A 23,724-nucleotide genomic window follows, 5' to 3' on the forward strand; every position below is an offset into this window, starting at 1 on the left:
GTGTTTACCCTCCGTCCCAGGATCTGGTTAATGGCAGCGCTTTCCTTTAGCGTACACTCGGCCACCACCTTGGCTCGCATCTCCTTCATGTACAGCATGAAGGCGTTAAGTGGCTTCTTTATGTGGGGCTGTTTCTTCTTCTCCTCCTCTTTTTTCTGGTCGTGTTTCCTGATGGCGACAGACAGGAAAGTTAGCCAAGTAAAAGGCCTGCAGTTCGGCTGCGCAAAGAAATGAGCACGGTGTCGGCAGCGAGCAATAGGAGGCATGAGTACTCACGAGTTGAGGGAGCTGATGTCACTGTGGGACGACTCCTGCTTGACGTTGGGCGTGACGATGGCCGGGTGCGGGATGCCCGTGGCGTGCAAACTGTGGTGGGGGGGGACCATGTGCGGGGGGAATCTGGAGGAGAGAAAACTGTGTAAATCGTCAGAGTGGGCACAGGTGAAATGGGGGAGATGAAACACATAGTCAGTCACATATACACATGTATGTTATACAGTACACACGAGACTATACACTTTATACACATGTATGTTATACACACGAGACTATACACTTTTAACCACTTTCACCGCAAAGACTTTCAAAAACTATATACAGTATATTATATCTCTGCTGTCGGTAAGAAACCACCTAACTCCAAAATGTGCATTCTGAAAATTAAGAAAACCTGATATTTTGAAAATAAAGCAATACTGCGTCATCGAAGTTAGTGTTATGACTGTATATATTGTCAATTACATGCATGAGAGGGGGAGAGGTGGTGGAGTTAGTTTGAGGGTCCAATGGAGTTAAGGTTTTGTCCAAAGCGTTTTTACTACTTTCCATTGGTTCAATATTTTCGAAACAACAAACAGACATAAACGGTGTTCAATAGCAGTATAGCACTGATTTATGCAAAAAAATCAAAAAGGTTAGGAGGTTTCCTTCCGACAGCATTATTATTCTGACAGAATTATTTTAAATAACAAAAATAGCAGACTTACAAGCTCACAACACGTTGCAATACGAAGTGTGGTGAGTTTGTAAATAGGACATTTTCGCCATTCATCTTGCGACAAAGCATATTTAGGCTTAAGTGGTTAACAATGGCTGGGGCCTCCACTCCACTCCGCTGTGAGAAGGAATTCTTGGTCCCAAGTTCGAGACACTTTTTTGAATTCCTTTCCACAAGAACAGGCTTGGACCCCGGCCGCAAAGACAGTAACACTCGAACCATGAAAACATATAAGAGTACAGTCAATGTTTAAGGCTGGCCCCTAAATTGTTATTCACAGGCAAAATTCAAGTGTGAATTGACCTTTTCGGAAAGTGCTGTTTGCAATAGCCAAATGTCTTGCATTTACAAGATAGGGACCAGCCTATAGAAGTATACAAGGCACGCATACATTTTCTGTAATTCACACAAACAATTATAGAGAACCATCACATTAGCGAGTCACTATGGAACAGTTGTATTGTGTGGCAGCAAGAAGTGGCAGCTGAAAGCGTGAGGATGATCCGAATTGGTCCTACACGCAACCCTCCCTCATCAAGTCATCATAGTTAACATGTGCAGGGTTTAATGTCTACGACGCCTTTAACCAAAACCAAACATTCACACCTAAGCTACCACCCTAATTTGGAAGCAGTTAGGTGTACAGCCGTTTTCTCAATGACTCTTTTTTTTTTTTTTTTTTAAGATTTTTTTTTTGCGGCTTACGCCTTTTATTGATTTTTGAAGGGACAGACAGTAGGCTGACAGGAAACGGGAGAGAGATGGGGGGATGACATGCAGTAAAGGCCGTGTCGGGCTCGGGAGTCGAACCCGCGGCACACTGCGACTGGATTACCAGTCCTGTGCCCAGACCGTTACGCCACGGCCTGGGCCCTCAATGACTCTTTGACACAAAGTCAGAAAGAGACAGGAATCCCTAACTGCTCCTCACGAGCAGGTCAGTGCATTGCATGGTTGCCTCCACCGTTCAATGTGTGAATTAATTAATGGGCGAAAGTAACATAAAGCTCCATGTACTACTTGACATGAAAAATAATGAAAATAAATGAATAATAATAATAAACACATTTGGAGGCTGCACTTGGATCAACACTAGCAATGACCTTTTATCTATCCATTTTATCTTTGTATTTCCCCCAAAACATTTGATCCTTGACCTGTCACAGCTTCCCTAAAACGCTGGCTATGGATTAACGTCAATGAGTATACAGCCGACATGGACCACCTCTGCGGCGTGTGCTTGCGCTCAGTCACGCAAGTCGAAGGAATGCAATTACGTGCCTTAAGAGTATTTCAAACTCTGTGTGTGTTTACAGTGCGTTCGCCTCTGTGACGCGTGACCATACAGCAATGGCGGAGAGAGAGGGAGAGAGTACGATGAAGGAATAGGATATGGGGGGGACTGTATTTGTGTGTGTGTGTGGGGGGGGGGGGGGGGAGAACTGTATTTGTGCGTGTGTGTGTGTGTGTGGGAGGGGGGGGGGGGGGTGTTACGGGAGGGGGAGGAATAATTCGTCTTCTCTCTTTTTTTAACAGCTCATTATCGGGCTGTGTCTGGCTGCATGGCTCCGAGCCAGAATATAATGATGGGGATAAACTCGCCAGGAACAGCTACTTTCTGTCGGAGGCCATCTCAGGGGAGTGCCAGTGCACTCCCCCCTCAAACTCTCTCTCTCTCTCTCCCCATCTCTCTCCTTTCCCCCTGCGCTCCCTTCATCAGACACACTGGTGTTTGTGCCATGTCATCCGCTGATGGGAGAAGAGTGTGGCAGCACTGGCTGCAGATCGCCCATCATTAGGGCCGCTGTTCGTTCTCTCTCTCTCTCTCTCTCTCTCTCTCTCTGTGCACTTGTTAAAATTTCCTCTATTCTAAGATCTGGATCCCCCCCCCCCTCTCCTCTCACCCCCACCCCCACCACTTTCCCACCTCCCCTCCGCTTGGCCCAGGTTATGGTTTAAACATGACGGCCATCCCTTTGAAGCACGGGGGCATCACCGCCGCCATCATCATCACCATCATCATCTCAGAGCTCCGCACCTTGGACCAATTTAACCAACAGAGAGAGAGAGAGAGAGAGAGACCCCCACCCCAACACACCCGCTACCCCCGGGCATCAAGGTCTACATCTCAATCTGAAACGTAGCACTCGCTAGTGGAAGGGATTTTGTGTGTGTGTGTGTGTGCGTGGGGGGGGGGGGGGTGTCACTGCAAGGCCCGGTATCAGCCAGCGCCATTTAATTGCCAACGTGAGGTGGGTAGCCCCTCTGCGCCTGTTTAATGTGTAATGACCACGCCAGTGAGAGAGAGAGAGAGAGACAGGTTGATGGAGGGGGGGTACATATCAAAGGGCAGGCTTAGGCGTTAAGGGGGCGAGGGGAGGTGGGCTTACATATCCAGCCACCTGTCACAGGGGCTTACACACACACACCCACACACACACACACACACACACGAGAAGATAATGGTCTTGTACTCGTTCCAACCCCATTATCAAAAATAATGTCTTTCATTGGCTCTGATGACCGCGTCTGCTCTCCTTGGCTCTGCTCCCCTCTGCTCTTGGAAGGATGTATTTTTTAACAGGACCTGGGTTATCCAGGTGTCCAGTGCAGGACCGGGGGCGACGCGAGGCTGCCTCGTCCTCTGAATCCTAATTTAGTTGGACTGTGGCACCGCGGGGACTGGGAGGGAAGCGCTGTTCTCTTGCTAACACCTTGTTCCCTAGCAGACTAACACCTTGTTCCCTAGCAGACTACAAGTCTACCATAACTCTCTCTCTCTCTCTCTCTCCGTGTTAGCCGAGATGTCACTACATGTTGCCTTTTGAAAGCTATATAATGACTAGGTTATTGCGTCTTTTAGGGTTTTTTTTGTCTTTTGCCAATTAGCCGTGTCAAATGGAATGACTGCACTCCACAAACACGATTACGATAAAAGACAAATTAGCAAGACATGGCCTCAGTTTACCTTTTTTTCTTTTCATTTTAGATCATCCGGCTTTACATATTTCGGCAAAGAAGCCTCCATCAGAGCATCAATTAGCTATGTCATGGCAACGAGCTGTCAACAAAGCAAATGCCATTAGTTTTGCTCTCTCTCTCTCTGTGGCTAAACTGGTTCACTGATGCTCTATCACACCGTAGTGGTGTCACACGCCACAAACAGCCAGCCTACAAGCTTGAGTGAGCTTGTAGATCTGATATATTCGTTGCGCAACTCAGTATAAATCAGACAGTAGGTGGCCTTGGGGTTTCTTTTTAGCAGGGACTTGCTAAAACCTTCCCTGCCACAGCCCTCCATCTATTCAGCTATGCTAATTCAATTAGGGGGCTCATCACAGAGCATTAGCTCTTCCCATTGGACACCACACACACACACACACACACACACACACACACACACACACACACACACACACACACACACACACACACACACACACACACACACACACACACACACACACACACACACACACACACACACACACACACACACACACACACACACACACACACACACACACACACACACACACACACACTCCCCCAGCCAAGCAGATTCAATTAGTGGCACTGGAAATAAGATGATCGCAACGTGGAGACTGTCATTAAGGAGCCAAATTAGTGGCCACTTAAGAGCCCAGGTCAGATGGATGCTGCAGCCAGACACCAGCGTCTGCATAGAGCCGCTCTGCGACCCTGTGACCCCCTGAGGTCTGAACCAGCCAGGTGCCATGCACCATCTCCACAGCAATAATGACATTTCAACCATTAGAAAGGAGAGGGGGAGCGAGAGGGGTCTGTGACATCATAAACCAGTGGTTCTCAAGGTGGGGTCCTATTTGTGCACTGAAAGAGTTATGGGTGTCATTACAAAAAACCTTTAGAACCACCGTCATGAACATTAGTGGGGTGAAAATAGAACAAAACCCAGTCAACTTTGTAAAGTTTGTGTCAAAGTTAGCATGCTTTCTAATTCACCCGGCTCTGAGCTTGCGCACTTGGCCCTGGACAGCACCACACCCCCCCCCCCCCCCCTCTCTCTCTCTCTCTCTCTCTCTCTCTCTCTCTCCCTCCTGCCTGTAGCTTCTCTCCATGTGATCCATCAACGTCACAGAGGGTCTCCACGTGACACCGCCGGGAGCTGCTTTTCCACTCAAGCTGTAATTAAACTGATGCTAGGGCCTTGTCCCTAGACTCCTAACTGTAAACCATGCCTCTTCCAAGAAGGTCCCCTCGCTACATCAGCCTCCACAGAGAAGGGAGGGTGTGTGTGTGTGTGTGTGTGTGTGTGTGTGTGTGTGTGTGTGTGTGCGTGCGTGCGTGCGTGCACGCAGGAGCATATGGAATAGTTTTTTCCTTTTTTTCCTTGTCGCTTTCGTTTTGTTAAAAGGGACATTCGAACCCACAAATCATTGGGCCATTTGTCATCTGCGGTTAACTCGTTCTGGCTTCCCACACAATACAGAGGACCCGTGCCCCCTAGAGGGAACAACATACACTTATGCAAAAAACAAAAACAGCAATTAATGCACGTACAGACACACACACAAACACAAAACAGAAACACACACACACGTCCCCTATGGGTGCACTTATGTCCAGAGCACCACTTGAGCTGGACCCTTAATGGGACAGAGGACCAAAGTCCCAGCATACAGTATGTATTGCCAAATTACACTTTAAAGTGTTTGTTTGTTTGTTTGTTGGCGTCTTGTCTCTACAACTCCTAACAAGGCCGTGGCCTCAGAACAACTCACATCTGCCTGACATGCAGTGGGGGTAAATGTTCTTCAGGGGCCTCATTAGAAACAAATGATAAATATAATTAATATTTGATAAAGGCTAGCTGGGAGCCCTCGCTGGAGAATTGGCCTTTTGAACACAGACGGGGAGCTCTCCTTAAGGGAGAGGTTGTTGTTGCCGTTCTCTGTGTCTGTGTGCGCGCACATGCATGCGTGCGTGCGAGAGACGCCTGTTCACTGGCCTCAGTTTACTCCTTTACAGGGACGTATGTGTCTGTGTGTGTGTGTGTGTGTGTGTGCATGCGTGCACACGTTCGTCTCCCAGGGCTCAACTCACCTTGACATGGATGCGTTTACAGTGAGTGCAGTCGGGTAGGGGTGTCTGAAACCCCCTGTTGTGATTGGATAAACAGGTTGACCTTGCCTGCGAAGGAAGGAGGGAGGGGCGGGCGGGTGAGGTGAGGTGGAGGGGGAGAAAAGGAGAGAAGGTAAAAGAACAGAACTGACGGAAGAGAAGAAGGTAAAGCCCCCTGTCTCTCTCCTCTCTCCACCCAGAGACCCTTTATTCTCATTTGATCAGGACAAAAATCTAGGGGATTGCGGCGAGCAGATCAAAGTGAGGGGGAGAACTCTGAACAATTTGAATGCCACAAATCTTGATAGGAGTGGCTAATTAAATTTCATAACCCCGCGCTCGGTGTCGACAGAGCCGGGGCCCCCGTTCTCCCCGAGCTGGAACTAGGTGTTTTGTTGTGATAATTAAAGACGAAGCGCGGCTCCCTTTTAATGGAGCCGTCACGCTAATTGAGGTCTACACATCCAAAGACAAACAATAATGAATGTAAATTTATACCAAAATAAAGTGCGGCTGAATCAAAGGGCGCCGGCGCGGCGCTCGGGGCCTCTCCCGGTATTTAGATCGCGGTGAGAAAACATTAAATTAACAGAGCTTAATTTGTAGCCTTTTGTCATATTAACAAGTGTTGACAAGAGTTACCAGGGGAGAGCCCCCATGTGGAATTGTGGGTAAAATACTGGCAATCACGGTTCATTACTCTAATTGGACCATACAGAGACATGCAAAATAGTGTTTGCCATAAAGAAGCCAAGTTGGGGTATGGTGGGGGCCTGAGGTACATGTAATTTGGCTTCTGAGGCCTGGGAGTCAGTCAGAGGCTTTCTGTGGTTCAAGGAAGTGATGTAAGAGTCCCCTCTCTAGTCGTATGGTCAACCAGAGCTCTAACAGAGCCCAGACCAGTTGAAATAGAGATACCATGACCGGACGAGGGGAGGAGAGAGACATGCAGCTTCTACAACAAAACAAAATGTTGCTATACACACATATATATATATATATATATATATATATATATATACTAGTACAATATTATTACATATTATAATAATGGATATATAACACAGTAACATCAACATGTTTTTGTCATTCGTGCTGTAAGCACGACCGTTAAGTCAGATGGCCATCAGTCTATACAGAATATGTGCTCCATACTCTTACAGCAGATTAGCTTCGTCATTCACTCCATTCAGATGAGCGACTGCACTAGTAGAAACAGATAGGAAGAATATTGTATATATATATATATATATATATATATCTTTATTTTAAAGTGGGCGTTACTTACTGTGGTACTAACCATCCTAGCGGATGGGGGATTTGGCCGACTGTGCCTGGCGACAGTGGATAATAAGGAGATATGTCTGGAGGATGTGGTGGCCTTGGGATTCCTGGAGGGAGAGAGAGAGAGAGAGAGAGAGAGAGAGAGAGAGAGAGAGAGAGAGAGAGAGGAAATGAGTTATCAGATATCAAATTCTCTTATCAAACTAAAATATGTCACCATACAATATCTGACACAACTAGGGTTGGGATCCTTTAGGATTCTAACAATTCCGGAGTAGGAGGAGCAGATGGGGGGAACCCCCTCCTCCCCCTTCTCCACCTGCTCCTGTTGTGTTCACATGTACACACGGTGCTAAAATCACGCCACCTGATCAAAGGCCTTTCAGGCGGCTCGTGTTGGTGGAGGGAGAGGGCTTTACACCAGCATCATCATTCTTGTTGCAATTTGTCTACTGAATCAGTAGATTAACCATGGGAAACTATTGATGTTTCAGAAGCGAGCGAAACGCAATACTGTGACGGTTTTTATAAACAAGACACAAGTTCGGTGCGCAAGGTGGGTCCACCACGAGCCGCGATCCTGCTCTCTCCCTGTAGCGAGGGCATTTCAACGGTTGCATCTCGAATAGTCCAGCTTAGTCCCTACATTTAACAACAACAGCGGTGTCCACCTTGGGGACATCGATCACCAAAACGTCACCACTCCGCTTTCCATGGCAGCTGAGAGGCAGAGAAAAGAAACGTCATCAGCGGGCCGCGCTGAATGAAAATGCCCCGAGAAAAAGGTTCATGTTACTTTACATGTTCTGCATTGAAAATAACTCTCTTTCATGACAAAGGGAATACTGGATGAGCAGAAAAAGCGTAGCCTGGTAACAGAGGGACTTTTCTTTGCAAGGGGGCATTCTGTTACATCTGGCCAGCTGTTGCAGCTGTTGCTGGAGTGCAGTTTTGGAGCCAGTAAGCGGAGCCAGTTGAGCAGTTCCACAGAGCCGAGGTCTGCTCTCACAAATCAGTCCTCGACGGCTGAGCGACCACACCCAGAGTCCCGGAGTTGGAGCCAGGTATGCAACAGCAACGAGACAGGGGCCAAAGTTTCCGTCAGTGTTCGACAACGGTTGCCTGTGGAACAGTTTGTGTCCAAAGTGGACATATTTACTAGGCTGCGTCCAAAAGTAGCATTTAAATATAAAGACGGCAAAATAAAGACAGGATATGGGCAAAGCAGATGGGTTTTTTTTAAAGGCCCTGCTTATCTCTGCCATTACTGTGTTAACTAAGGCAAGTTATGTCAACAGAAAAGCCCACCGGCGACATTATCACATTGCATTGTTCCAAGTCCTAGCATAGCTCATTCATTAATTAAACACTAAGCTCAATTAAGCAGCACCATTAAGCAGTACATTAAACAGCAGCTGGGCTCGTTATTGGCCCTTTGTGAGGACGATCTTAATATGGGAACATTATTACCTAAAAACAAATTACCAAAATCCACTAGAGACCACTGGATAAAAGCAGGACATAATTCACCACACTGAAAGTACATTAACCTGAAAGGCTGTGCGTTTCCCAGGGAAAATAAATAACGAGAGGAAATGTTTTGACAAAATTGTCGTGGAAATGAAGTGAAATTGCTCAAAAAATATAAGTTGAATGGTTGTGGGAGTAGGGGCTGTGGGCAGGTCCCGCTCCCTTTTCGTCAACCCAGTCCAAAACATTTTTCATCAAATCCATAACTAATGACAGCAGTGCTGCATCCATAACACATGGGGTTTTTCAACTTGGTGGGTCCCTTGTCACAAGGATGTGGAGAGAATGTGTCTCCTTTCCAACACACAGCAGCAAACAGCCTGCCGTGACTTTTCAGTGAACCTGAGCATCAGTAGAGAATTACATTTTAGGCTGGCAAAGGAGGAAAAGATGAAAAAGAAAAAAAAAAAAGATGAAGAAGAGATATCCCAAGGTATCCCTTCATGAGATGATAAGTTTATTTGGTAGACTTAGAGCAGGGGGTTAGCAAATCTTTCAATGCCAAAAACCCCAAAATAGCCATAGCCGCTGGCTGCAGCAGCCGCCCTATAGAGCGTCGCAGTCCCGCCCCCTCGAGAGACCCGGAAAACAAATCCCTGTTAATTTTCCTCATAGACTTTTCAGAAAGTATTTATTTAAAGACGTTTACGCCGCGAACAAAGTCAACTCTTGTCGTGACAAATCATGACAATAAACACAATGTTTTGGGCCAAACAAAGAATTAGAAAGTAGAAAAAAACTTTTTGTTGTTGTTTTTCTTCTTTGTAATTATTTGTTTGGTCCAAAATATTGTGTTGTTGTCATGATTTGTCACGACTTGGCTTCGTACGACGCTTGAAAAGTCTTTAATTAAATACTTTATGAAATGTCTGGGATTAATTTCCTGGGCCTAGCGTCGTCATGAAAGGGGGCGGGACTGCGACGCTCTAAGTATACGGCTTAAGTAAGAATCACATCACGGTGTGAGCTTGTAAGGTTGTTATTTAGCCATTTCTAAAATTACATGATTGTATTTGTATTTTTTTAATTTACCTTTTTACGATCCCCCCCCCCCTTTTCCTCTTTACAAATGGCCTATCTGGTGCCCCTCCCTTGAGAGCTGCGGCCTCCACTGTGAGACCTGTCACTTGTAGGAATGAATGGCAGACAGTGTGTGCGTGCGTGCGTGCATGTTGAGTCAACTCGTACCTGTTTTTGGATCCACGTCTGACTGTAGGTGGGGTGGTGGGTTCCCCGGTGTGAAGTGCTCATTGCTGTACGTAATCAGAGGCGTGAGCGGGTGCACATGGTGAGGGTGCTGTACCACTGGGACCTTATTAGACTGAACGAGAGAGAAGGAGGGAGTGAGAGAGAGAAGGAGAGAGAGAGAGAGAGAGAGAGAGAGAGAGGGGGGGGGGAAGGAGGGAGAGAAAAAAAGAGAAGGCCTGGGTGTTAATATTTGGGTTAGGGGGTAGGAGATTGCAGGCGCCTGCCACAGAATTACATCTTGGCTGAGAGGGAAGGCTCTCGTCGCAACAAGGCCTATCAAATTCTGGATGCTGTCTGCGGGCCAAACCAACCACGCCACCACAGTGAAAATAGTGCGGTTTGTAATTAAGAACACTTCTGTGGTGTCACCCCCGGAATCCAGTAATGCAATCTAAACGGATTGAGGGCTGGCTGGCGGGGCGGAGGGAGGAGGGGGGGGGTGTTGCTGCCATTTCACATTCAGAGCTGGTACGTGTGACGAGGGACCGCTAACCACCGCGGTGGCGGTGATCGATCAATCTGCAAACCACTAAATCAAGCCAGCGCGTGTAAATCCAGTCATTAGCAGCGGCAGTCAGCGTTCTCCTCTCCTCTCTCCCCTCCTCCTCCTCCTCCTCGCTGCTCCCCCTATCCCCCCAGGGTCTGCTTCACACAGGATAGGCACTATTGTAATAAAAGGGGTAAAGACTGGAGCAAAAAAAGAAAAAACGAGGGGTTTGGGCTGGTGGGTGGGAGGCAAGAAAATCCATTTCTGCATTTTGGCCAAATTAGTTTAAGCAATGTAATCTGCTTTTTGTGCTCCTAAGTGGTGTAGACTCCCCCCTCTCTTTTTCCTTTTCAATTAGCCAAAGATTACAGTGGCGCTTTAGGGGTCTGTGTGTGTGTGTGTGTGTGTGTGTGTGTGTGTGTGTGTGTGTGTGTGTGTGTGTGGAGCCGTGGGCCCGATGTTAACCACAGCTCAGCCGCACTCATCAGCCCCCCCCCCCCACACACACACACAGTCCCCAACCACAAGATAACCAGATTAGCGCTCCTCTGACTCTCACCTCTTTATCCACACTTCCTCAGACTGCCCTCAGCAGACCAACAAGCACCGCTAATCAGGCTTATCATAACATGAATGATGGGCTCAGCTCCGTGTGAGAGTCTGGATGCGTGTGTCTGCATATATGTGTGTGTGTGTGTGTGTGTGTGTGTGTGTGTGTGTGTGTGTGTGTGACATGTGCGTGTTTGTTCAGTCGGGCTCTCGTCCAGCCCAAACAGCCCTCATTAGTACTAGCAGCCCAAACCCAGACTGAGGGCTAAAGAAAACCACCGTGGCACGTTTCCAATGGACGCTGAAGGCGCGTTAATGGGACTAGATGTTGGCAGGGGGGCATACATACATAGATAGATACACGCACACGCATGCATACATGCATCATGCATACGTAAGACGCTACATGTTCGGGGCCCAACGCTCATTGACTATACAAATGCAGGAAGCCGTGAAGCCCAGGGCCAGATAAACGCGTGCGGAGCTTAATATAATGAAACCCAATCATCTCCGCGGGCCGCTCCAGGCTTAAGCCCCCCCTGATTTATACTTAGCTGCGCGCTGGTGTCTCCCGCCGCCCGCAAATAGCCTCGGCCTAAAAGCCTGCGACACGGCGCGGACGTCCGGGACACCACCGTGTGACTAAGTATAAACCGGGGGCTTACGAGAGAAACAACACACTGCATAGCTGCTTCAGTAGCTCTGCCGCTGAAGCCTCATCCACCCACCATTTGGTGGGCAAATTCTAACACGGGTGATTGAAGCACCCGCACCCACACCCCCCATCCCACTGACTGTATGGAGGGAGCGTACGAGGCTGCCGATTCTAAACCTCAATCCTCTAGCGAGGAGAAGAAGGGTGGGAGCGAGGGGGTATATAGAGAGAGAGAGGGGGTATGGGGGTGTATTCCCTATTGCCATGGTCCCAATGAAACATTAATGAAGCCCAGGAGAACTCCAGGGAGACGGAGAGAGGAGGACCCATGGGACTCATTCACAGCCCTGAGCTGAAAAGACCATGAGAGAGAGAGAGAGAGAGAGAGAGAGAGAGAGTGAGAGAGAGAGAGAGAGAGAGAGAGAGAGAGAGAGAGAGAGAGAGAGAGAGAGAGAGATGCAAAGGGGAGGTGTGTGTCTGTGTGTGTGTGGGGGGGGGGGGGCGCGCATTGGTAGAATAGATCTCATTAAAAAGGAACACAAACCGAGGCATTCCTTCCTGCTATGACGACGCCTCCTGATCTGATCTACACATCTAGGATACATTTATATACAGACAGAGAAATAAGGAAAAGAAAAGAGAGAAGCAGAGATGATGTAAATCACTGGAGTCGTGCCAGCTGCCACACACCTCCGATGACCTGGCCTGGACGTCCCTCTTTCGGTCTCCCCCCCCCCCCCCCTCTCATAACCTCCTTTGCAGCCCTTCCTGTCCCTGTGCGCTCCTCCCCTCCTCAGTAATGATGTGAAAGAATGTTGTCAATTCTCTCGCCGCTGAAAGGCTTTAGTGGCCATTTAAATGGGTTCTTTTGTCCGCGGGGCCCTGGCCATTGAGAGGACAGTTCACCGCGCTCATCCACTGAGCCCACATTTAGACAGAGGGTGAGAGAGTGAGAGAGAGACAGAGTGAGAGAGAGACACGCACACAGACTGAGAGAGAGAGAGAGAGAGAGAGAGAGAGAGAGAGAGAGGAGAGAAGCCAACCAATTTACATCATAGTCACTTGGCTACCAGAGCACGCGTTTTTTGGGGGGGCTGAAAAGCTCAGAGCAATATGCAACAGTCTGGCTCTGCAGTTCTCAACCTGCGGTCTGGGGCCCACTTTGTGGGCCGTGAGGATATAGCAAGTGGGCCACAAAATGTATTGATAACATTATTAAATTCAATTAAATAAAATCACACCCGTGTGAAGTGAGGGGTGGTCTTGTCGTCGTACATCATCCAATAAAAAATAAATATACTTCATGAATTCATTTGTCAATTTATCTTATCCATGATACAATGTTTAAAAAAACTCATCTGTTCACCATGACCATGTAAGATGACAACTGAATTTGTGATATATATATCAGCCCAGAGCTGAATTAAAACAGTTGCACTGTGTTTAGAAAAGCCGCTGCCCCTCAAAAATCACACCCGTGTGAAGTGAGGGGCGCTCATATCTTTCCGGCCAATCAAACTTTGCATCCTCAGGTCACCTTCGTCTTAAATGTTTGTGTTATGCAATGTTTGTGTTTGCACTCACACTAAAAGCTGGACATAGGAAATGTCAGTGTTTGTTCTCTTAAAACCTTAAAAATTATAATACGAACTTAAAGTATACTACATTGGTTCCATTGATCTAAGCCAGAACAGTCCATTATCCATCAGTAATCATTAAAATGCACGTGGCCCACCTATCTGACCACTTGGCTACTTCTAGCCACTGTCCTTTCCTCTAATCACCTATCTTACAGATATAAGAGGGGAAAGAAGTTCCACCACATGCTACACCGCAAAGTCCTGAATGTTCATTTCAATGTTTAGAGTGAGTCACGATAACGGGCGTCCAAAATGCTCAAGACCGTCAATACCGTACGTCAAATAGTTCCACTTATGTGTACATTTCAGATGTGCTCATAGTGTACAATCTGATTCTCTAAACATCGTAACTTTTAAAAGTGCATCACAAATGGTTCGTTCTGCTGCAATCTCTACTGTGCCGCTTGTGTTTGCTGCTAACTTTGAGGAACTATTAAGAGGCTCCATTAACCGCCATTGCTGTCTACTGCATGTTATACAGGATATCACTTCATCACTCACAACTCACGTTGACACAGAGCGTTGTCTCCTGGGTGTTACAGGTCTTCGCCAGGCTTGTTCCCAAATCCCACAATCCCACAATCCCAGTGATGTACAACTTACACCTACTGTACACACACAAGCACCTGCCTGGGCAGAGAGCCCTGCAGACCCTGGGTCAGTGTGAAGGTGCACCTGCCTGGTCAGAGGGCCCTGCAGACCCTGGGTCAGTGTGAAGGTGCACCTGCCTGGTCAGAGGGCCCTGCAGACCCTGGGTCAGTGTGAAGGTGCACCTGCCTGGTCAGAGGGCCCTGCAGACCCTGGGTCAGTGTGAAGGTGCACCTGCCTGGGCAGAGGGCCCTGCAGACCCTGGGTCAGTGTGAAGGTGCACCTGCCTGGACAGAGGGCCCTGCAGACCCCTGGGACCGGTCCAGGGAACACAGTGCAACAAAGGCCACCTACGTGGGAGTCTTCACTCACTTCACTCCGACAAAAGACAAAACGAGACAAAGATAACTTCCTGCATGTCCGACCTGCTCGCCACCCCCCCTCATTAGAAGTATACAACTATACACAAGTACATGTTGTCAAAGACACACACACACCCCCACCACACACACACACACACACACACAGCTGTGCAATATTTCCAAGTGTCCACATTTGGCAGATTTACAGTCCCCAAAATAGCACAGCAGCTGAATATAAGACAACACACACACACACGTCATCACTGGTTGACCCCTGACCTTTAGAAAGTATCTCCAGCCACCCAACCACAGGAGGCCTCCCATAGGTTCACTGGCCACAGACAACTACGCAGAGGGGGCGAAAAAAAACCTCACATCCTGTTCTCTCTCTCTCTCTCTCTCTCCCTCTCTCAGAGATGTTCTCTCTCTCTCTCTCCCTCCCTCTCTCAGAGATGTTCATTCATCCTGTTCTCTCTCTCTCTCTCCCTCTCTCAGAGATTTCAGGAATCAATAAAAAAGCCTTTCTGTGTTGCGAGCAGCAGCACCTGGAGTGATACATTTGTGACTATAGGTAAAAACAAATGCACGCAGGAACCTACAGGCACTTCTGCAGGCCTGTGATGTGGACAAATGAACGGCCTTCATCTCAGCCCTCTGGGGGGGCTGAGAAAGTGACAGCAGGGCAGAGGGACTGAGAGAGATAGAGAGACAGAGAGAGAGAGAGAGAGAGGGAAGAGGGGGGGGGAGGTGGGGTGGGGGTCCCCGACAGGAAAAAGCTGTTGCCCTTGCATTTCCGCCCGGTGGCACCTCCCAGCGCCAATCTGAGACCTAAATGTGAAGGTGGTTGACCTTGCTGACCTGTGGGTTTAGGGCGGCGGAGAGAAGGGACGGCAGGGGTAGTGGGGGGGGCACGACAGCACTGGAGGCCCCATAAGGCCTCTTTCTCTCTCCCTCTCCCTCTCTCTGCTTTATGTCATGATATGATGAGTTGTCACAGGGGCTCGCGGGGGGCTCTAATGAGCTGTAGTGGGGTTGGGGGCCGGAGGAAGGAGGACAGGACCGCGAGCGAGAGACAGAGAGAGAGACGTGACGTGTGGTGGGGGCTGACAGCATGGTGATGGATGGGGGTGTGGGGGGGCTCTCTCAGACCTGCAAATTCCAAAGCAAGCAGAAAGGGCTGCCTGAGCGCCCCCCTGCGTCCAAAGGCACCGTGCACCATGCATAAAGCACGTGTACGTACGCACGCACGCACGCACGCACGCACAGGCACACAGTGTCAGGAAGAATGATTTGTGTTTGTGTTTGCCGGAGAGGAGGAGGAGATTACAACGAATAGTACAAACTGCTGCCATCAGTGTGAATGAATTCAGATGTTTGCCTTGATGGAATCTCCAGCTCCTCTGCAAAAGAGTTTGTCCTTGGGGAGGAAGAATACCCGAGTACTGCCCCCTCCAGGCTGGAGATCTTAATCTGTGAGCAAACGTACCAGCGTCGTGCCAGCCTGCACACACACACACACACACACACACACACACACACACACACACACACACACACACACACACACACACACACACACACACACACACACACACACACACACACACACACACACACACACACACACGTACTCGTACACACGCTCAAAATATTACCTTTAGCACCGAGTTCAATCAATGTCAACCCGATCAAAACATGTCAATCAAAAGTCATCACTCAACCTCAACATCTTAGGACATGCGCCCACGCATCTGAGATTTCTCAGAGCCAAAATGTGACTATATATTACTTTACATAACAAAATCTATATTTATATTTATTTCTGGATTAATAAGGAGGAAAATCCTTGTGAAATTACAAAAGGAGAATGGCGTGATGAAAAAGGCATTTAGATTTAGGGGCTGATATGCTACAGAAGAGAAATTTTATGTCTCGCCGGTACCCAGATTATCGGCTATTTTCACTACTTCTTAAACATTTGTTTTCTAATTAATGGAGTTTCTCAAACTTTTCTTGGATTTCTTCATGAAAGGATTGAAAAGAATAATGCTTTTTTTGGAATGCTTTTTTTTTTTTTTAATTGTTTAAAAAAATAATTAAAAACTAAAATGTAGGAAAACATAAATAAAGTGACCCATAACAATGTGTCGGCACGACCCACAAATGGGTCCGGCCCCACTGTTTTGGTGCGACACAGAGAGGTGTTGATCAGTCTTCTCACAGAGACAGGAGAGACACGGCGTCTCGGAGGGCCGAGGGGGGGCTCCCGAGACCACGGCGTATTTAAAAGTTAATCTATTCACTTTGCTGCACTGACACGCCGGCTGCTTGATCAGAGCGGCGAACAAAAATATTATGTGGGCCAGAGCCTTTTACTCCCCCCCCCCCCACCCCCCCCCCCCCCACCCCCCCCCCCCCATCTCCTACCGGCAGCATGCGAGTCATTCAGCACCATTTTAGCTTTTCTTGCCATCTTCCCGTCATCAAATAGAATTGCAGAGAGAGGGGACTCGTTGCTAATGTGTCGCGGAAAAATAAAACCGTGCTGAAAATTGCTTATATATATATACTGTATATACGTACATTGAGTGATGTTGGGTTGTACTCTCTAAATAACACGCGTGTGCGCCAAATCCTTTTTATTGTAATATGGTGAACAGCCCTTTGAGTTGTCCTACCCGACTTAGAGGAGCCTAATTTATCGCTTGCCGAAAACAACGGATCTACAAGCCAACATATGTAGATCAACTGTTTTAGGCAAGTCAACTGAATGTCGGGGGAAATTACACATTGGAATTTGGATCATCCGCAAAAGTGTCCGCAAAATACATGTTTATTTCACGTAAAAAAAAACAAGTTCTAATTATAATATTCTATAATATAAGTATTTTCTCCAATTGTTTATCTGCGAGCGCCTAAGGAAATGATATAAGAACGCAATTATTTGTGGCATCAAATATCATCAGCTTGTCAGTCAGTGTTTACTAGAATATAAAATGAAAAAAGCACACTATCACAAGCTAACACACCGAAGATGAATAATGCAACGCGCGCACGCACACACACACACACACACACACACACACACACACACACACACACACACACACACACACACACACGCATGCATGCACACCCACACACCTGCTCCAATAATAGAATATACCAGATAAGAAACGATCTTTAAAAGCAGATGGCCACCAGTGCCAGTCCTACTCTCCCCCCACCCCCCCACCCTTTCTACCACCAGCAGCACCAAGATGCTACGTGAACCTGTCTTGTGCTACGACTTTAATGATAAGATAAACAGCTGCAACAGAGAGAGAGGGATGGAGAGGGGGAAAGAGAGAGAGAGAGAGAGAGAGAAGCAGGGGGGGTAGTTGCAGTGTTAACTCACCCAGCTGCTGAGATTAAGGTGCCACTGCCACCCTCCCACCTGCCGGAGGAGAGAGAGTGCGAGGGCCTCGGAGCTCCCGGCTCCCTGCTCGCCTCCCCTCTCCTCCTCCGGCCCGACCAGCGCTCCATCCATGGGGTGCATGACCCCGACCTGCCCCTCACCACCACCACCACCAACAACACCCGCGCCTCCCCCCGTTCCGGCCTGAGAAAAGCCTGCCCGATAATTCTCCAGTGGCGTGCCTGCGCCCTCGTGGGTGTGCGAGTGTGGAGCACCCAGGCTGGCCATGAGAGTGTGTGTGTTGTGTTGTCTACACCCCCTGCTGTGTTCCCGTGATCCGACGGACGACCATTGTTCCCTTAAGGTTGTGTCATTAGAGGACGTAGTAGCGGTTGGGTGTTGAAGGGGGGGGGGGGCCTAAGGCCTAGTCTTGCTACTCTCACACACACACACACACACACACACACACACACACACACACTCTGAATGAATGACACTCATTCCCCGACAGTCAAACAAACAAACAAACCCACCGCGCCACAGCCCAGAATCCTTTGCTCTGTAAACCACGGCAGACCACCGGCGCTATCTCCTCTTCATCGCCGGGGGGGAGAAAGGTTTTGACGACGACAGGAAGCACTAGCAGTGACACTGCGTGAGTGCATGAGTGAGAAAAACATTATATATCTATATATATTATTAGTGATGCACCGAATATTCGGCCGCAGAAAATATTCGGCAGAAAATATTCGGCAGAAAATTGCATTTTCTGAAGTTTTTCTGAAAATGCATTTTCAGAAAATATATCACTGAATAGTGTACGCAATTAATGCATTCAAAAGAGCTGAATAAATGTTTTATGGACCCATAATAGTGATTATTATTTAAGTTAAGTTTTACGATAACCTTTTATTTTGCCATAAATCAGGTACGGCCATGACAGCAATGGTAGGAAAATATATATATAATATGAATCATATTCAGATATTCTGTAGTCGGTTTTCGGCCAACTGTTTCCTATATTCGGTATTCAGTTTCGGCCAAGAATTTCCTTTTCGGTGCATCCCTAATATATTTTTATATAAACACACACACACACACACACACACACACACACACACACACACACACGATGTATACTACACACAAATTTATATTTTGTTAATAATAATATGTTTGTGTGTGAGTGTTTCTAAGAATAATGTATTGTGTGTGTGTGTGTGTGTGTGTGTGTGTGTGTGTGTGTGTGTGTGTGCGCGCGCACGCACGCGCATATATGTGTGTGCGTGCCTTGCTGTGCCTCCAGGACGCCCAGAGTTGAACTGGCAGCTTGAAAAGCGTTGGCTACAACAAGGTAAAGCGAGCGAAGGGAGAGACAGAGACAAAGACGAGAGAAGAAGGCAACAGAAAGAGATAGGAGAGAAACAAGAGAAAGATCGAGAAACTAGACACAACAACATGCACAAAGGGAGGGCAGGCTCAGCAAAGTGTGACCAACAGTCATTTATCTATGTGATATCCCACCCCCCCCCCCCCACCACCATCTCTCAGGACTTGGCATCTACAGTAACTCTGCTTGGCATCTACTCAGCTTTCTTTCCTTCTTACAAAAATAAAATAAATTATCCACTTTAACCCTGGTGTCCCAAAAAATATATTCAATTTGTCAAGAGTTTCCGAAATGTTTCTAATTATTCCTATATATACACACAAGTATATATATATTTTAAATAGCCAGTCTACCAACTCAAAACGAGTCCCAGCCGAACTATAAAGTAGGGCTTAAGTGGTTAACCATAACCACATTAGCCAAAAATAGCTGATCTACAAGTTGTGAGCGGCTTGTAGATTGGCTATTTTTGGCAAAGAGATTTGGTCTGGAGAGAGGAAAAAATTATACAGTGTTTAAGACACTGTATTCACAGAATGTGGGATATATGGTAGGACTCTTCTCTCCTCTCCACCTGAGCGGTCCCTGTCGGCTCCTCTGACGGCGGACCAATCCACAAGCCCCTCTGCTCTCTTTCCCTCTACAATGATTTTGGTTCACGTATTAGCTCCAATATTGAACTGCTCCTGTGGAGGAGAGCGGCTTAAGGGTTTTTGACCAGGTGCAAAAGGACAAGCCAGAAAATGTGGCTGGCTGACTGTATTGGTGTGCACAGAAATTAAGGCTGCAATTAACGTTTAATGTTCCGTTATCCGGTTACAATAGCATGTACTCTTGTGGTCTTTTATGTGGTCATGGTCTCTTTAGAAAAAAATGGTAATTCAACAGAGGTGCTTTACCAATACATCTATATTATTGTGTGTGTGTGTGTGTGTGTGTGTGTGTGTGTGTGTGTGTGTGTGTGTGTGTGTGTGTGTGTGTGTGTGTCACACACACACACACACACACACACACACACACACACACACACACACACGTTTGAAGAAGTGCAGAAATATCCGTTTAAAGATTATTATTATTAGATTATTTTCAACTGATTGATGCCATGACATTATATTTCCCTTAATCAGAAATGCATGTCTCAATACTGTATTATTGGTGAAAAAATATCTAATTACAATAATAACCACTTCAATGTTGATTATAGAGGAAATTCACTTTAAACAATTCATCGATTAATTCATTCATGAACAAATGTCTCTTAATTTCTCCCTTATTAACGCAACACACAAGGATTGTCTATAAATTGTACAGGGTTAAGAATAATTTATACTATAAAAATTCAATTACAGAAATCAGGCCATCAAAACACAAATTGTTTCTCCGCTCCAGTAAAGACAAGGTGGATTTGAAAAGTTCACAGCAACCCTTTTTCTTTTCCTTCTTTCTTTCCCTGTACTTTATCTGTCCGTGTGTCAGAATTAGCATCCTGCTTCTCTCCTGGCTTGCAGCAGGCAGTCCTGAGGCCCTTAATGCCAAAACAAAAGCCCTGGGAATGTCCTTTACACGACTTGGACAATAGCGCCGGGGCTCCGGCTTGACAAGTAAAAGAGCCCCCGACAAGGTGGCGGCTAATTGCCTCCCCTCCCTCCATTCATCCGGCCCGCCACACTCCTGCCACCCTCCTTTTGTCCCCCATGCACTTTCTTAAGTAAACTGCCAGTTCGCAGGCAAGTGATGGACAGCTCCCAATCACCTCCGCCACAATGGCATCCAAGCCACAAACACAGAAGACAGGGGGAATAAAAAAAAAGAAGAAAAAAAAGCCCATAGGCCTGTGTTACTGTCTCACATGCTCGCACGACACCAGAAAAGTGCACAACTAAAAGTTTGTCGAGGGAAGAAAAAGAAAAAACTAGTCGAAATAAAAGCACAAATGACTGTAAACACAAGTTCCAACTTCAATGTATTGACCCCCTAGCATGCAGCTTCAGCAGGAAGACACCAGTGTTTTATACAAATACATTTAGAGAAAAATGTTATAATATTACAATAAATACATACCATTTTCAAGGATTGAATGATCTTTCAAATAAAGATCATGTTGTAAAAGAATTCTCCAATACTTGAATTAAATCAAAGGATTTTGATTTGGATGCTAACAGAAATGTGTACAGTGGCTGTTAAATTGTGTGGAATTATTCAAATATCACACACACAACAATTACAACAACTGTATTTAATTCACCACATAATTGGTCATTAACTAGATATGAAATAAAGATTGTTGTTTGCCAGCTAATAAAAGGTAACAGTATTTTAGTTTGATGTCATGGAGTAATACACTCGCTGTCAGGCTGTCAAGACAAAGCAATCAAACACTGCCTTTCATTACCCAAATTGTCAATCTGTCACTTAGCAACATAACCATTATAAATTGGCAAACGGAAGCCACAGAAATATCTGCAAATTAAATCAATCTAAAAAAATAAAAAATAAATGTAAAAGCACAACGACCGAGCGGAAGAACAAAGCACAGGTTGACATTATGAAGCTAAAGATTGAAAAAAGGCTTACCATTTAAAAGAGCTGTAACGCAGGCTGCTGCTCGGTTCCTGGTTTAAACAAGCATGCTGGCACTCGCCGCGGTGCACTAGACTCCAAACAGACTCCCATCACCATGTCATCCCACTAATCCACTGGGGGGCAGCACCTCATCTACGGCAGCCCCTCGCTAACGCCCGATGGGTTAAGCCGATAAGAGAGCGTCCGCGAGCCCAGGAACGCCGACGTTAGACGCCTCGGCCAGCCACGTCCAAGCTCCCACACAGCGGAGCCCGAGCACGGAGCGCCAAGGCGAGCGGACGGACAGAACTGCTCACTCTCAGCCCCCTCATTACACACACACATACACACATACACACACACACACACGCAACACACACTGCTCCGATCCTCTCCAACACTGACCGGGAGTCCCTTGCTCCCCCTCACCCATCTTCATATCCCCCCCAAATAGACCCTTTTGTGTCCATCTCTCTTTTCTTTGATAAGTTGAAAGAACAACCACGAAAAAAGAGGGAGAGAAAGAGTGCGGGAGCAGACCGACGCTTTCATTGGGCTGCTTGGCTGACATAAAGGTAGTGGAGTGCTGTCTATAGGAGTTGCCCCTAACTTGGCTAAACTCAAGCAGCAGGGTGTCGCTTGTCATGTCACTAATCCCCAAAACTAGCCACGCTCCATTCACCGCTAGTCGCACTAAATTATATACAAAATCAAAAACACAAACGAAGGGCAAAAAAAGAGAAATGTGTCACCGAAAAAAGAAAAAGGAAGGAACTAGAGAAAGTAATGCGATCGGGGCTGAGCGTTGTGCGGCATCAGTCCTAACCCCCATCGGTAGCCTCGTATTTTGATTCCGGGCGCCCGGGAAAATACAGCCGCACAAAAGACAACTTAAGGAAGAAAAAGAAAAAAACATTTATCACCGAAAGAGCCCGTCACACTGTTCTCGCTTTAGCACCTCCAACTTCTCCCGCCTGGACTCTCTAAAGACAAAATGACAGGAGGGGAAAGGAAGCCCCCGACTCCAAAGGCAAACACGCCAGACAACAAGCCAACAACAGCAGCTAAAACAATAACAAAAATACCAATAGATGGAAACAAGACCCTGCCTCGTCTTGTGGAGGAGCTGGCAGTGGAGGAGAAAATTCAAGCCGGCCAACTGGTGGCTCGACGAGAGGAAGCCTCTCTTAAAGCCGTGATCCGACCATCCACCATACCACCGCTGTGAGCCTTTTAACCACAGCAAGAAAAAAATGACTATTGATCTTCAAATGGCGATAATTGAAAAGATCAAAAAGATTAAACAAAAAAAAAGTGGAGAATGTGCTGACTTACCATGTTAGGCTCCTTTTTCTGCAAGTTTTTTTTTGTTTAAATAAAAATATAAAAATATATATATTCGCTCAAAAGATGCGGCATTGGAGGTGTCAAATTTTCGCAGCAGCCTCTTGATCGTATTACTTCCGCAGTCTCGGCTTCCAATGCGTCTGAACTTTTTCCCTTTCTCTTTTATTTTGTTTGTGGTACCTAGCCTTTTTTTCCCCTGCTTAAGACTTTAAAAGCCTTCAGCTCAGTAAAGCAGCACAAATTATCTTGCCACCTTGCGCAGCTCTGATGCTTTGGCCGCTAACTTTGGAAGGCCCTTTACCACTGCATCAAAATTAGCATTGTCAAAGCAGTTAATGAATATTAATATTGTATTTGTCATTGGAGCTGGCCCATTGCTGAACTCCAAGTCATCCATCAGGGACAAGATTAAGCACACAATTATTTCTGACTGACAGGGACCAAATCTGGAAGATTTTTTTTCCTCTCCTCCAACAATTTAAAGAAAAAGACACAACATCATCTTACGGTACCTCCCGGGAGACAAGACAAGATTAATACACTTTTAATGAAGCAAGATTTCATTGTGCGTGAGCTGCAGGA

The 23,724-nt window shown here is 46.8% G+C and overlaps 1 protein-coding gene across 13 annotated transcripts in view; it reads right to left on the reverse strand.

Annotated features, from left to right (window-relative positions):
* The window catches only part of tcf7l2 (transcription factor 7 like 2), a 109,482-nt gene that overhangs the window by 9,511 nt on the left and 76,247 nt on the right, over nucleotides 1-23,724 (reverse strand). For all 13 annotated transcript variants that reach the window (XM_083787886.1, XM_083787885.1, XM_083787883.1 and 10 more), the window contains 5 exons: nucleotides 10,103-10,235; nucleotides 7,389-7,491; nucleotides 6,083-6,169; nucleotides 277-414; nucleotides 9-168 (listed from right to left, as the gene is read on the reverse strand). In XM_083787886.1, coding sequence (XP_083644012.1) covers nucleotides 9-168; nucleotides 277-414; nucleotides 6,083-6,169; nucleotides 7,389-7,491; nucleotides 10,103-10,235 — 621 coding nt within the window. The remainder of the gene's footprint in view (nucleotides 1-8; nucleotides 169-276; nucleotides 415-6,082; nucleotides 6,170-7,388; nucleotides 7,492-10,102; nucleotides 10,236-23,724) is intronic.

Source organism: Protomyctophum parallelum (genome assembly GCF_964188405.1).
Source record: "Protomyctophum parallelum genome assembly, chromosome: 17".
Lineage (NCBI taxonomy): Eukaryota > Metazoa > Chordata > Actinopteri > Myctophiformes > Myctophidae > Protomyctophum > Protomyctophum parallelum.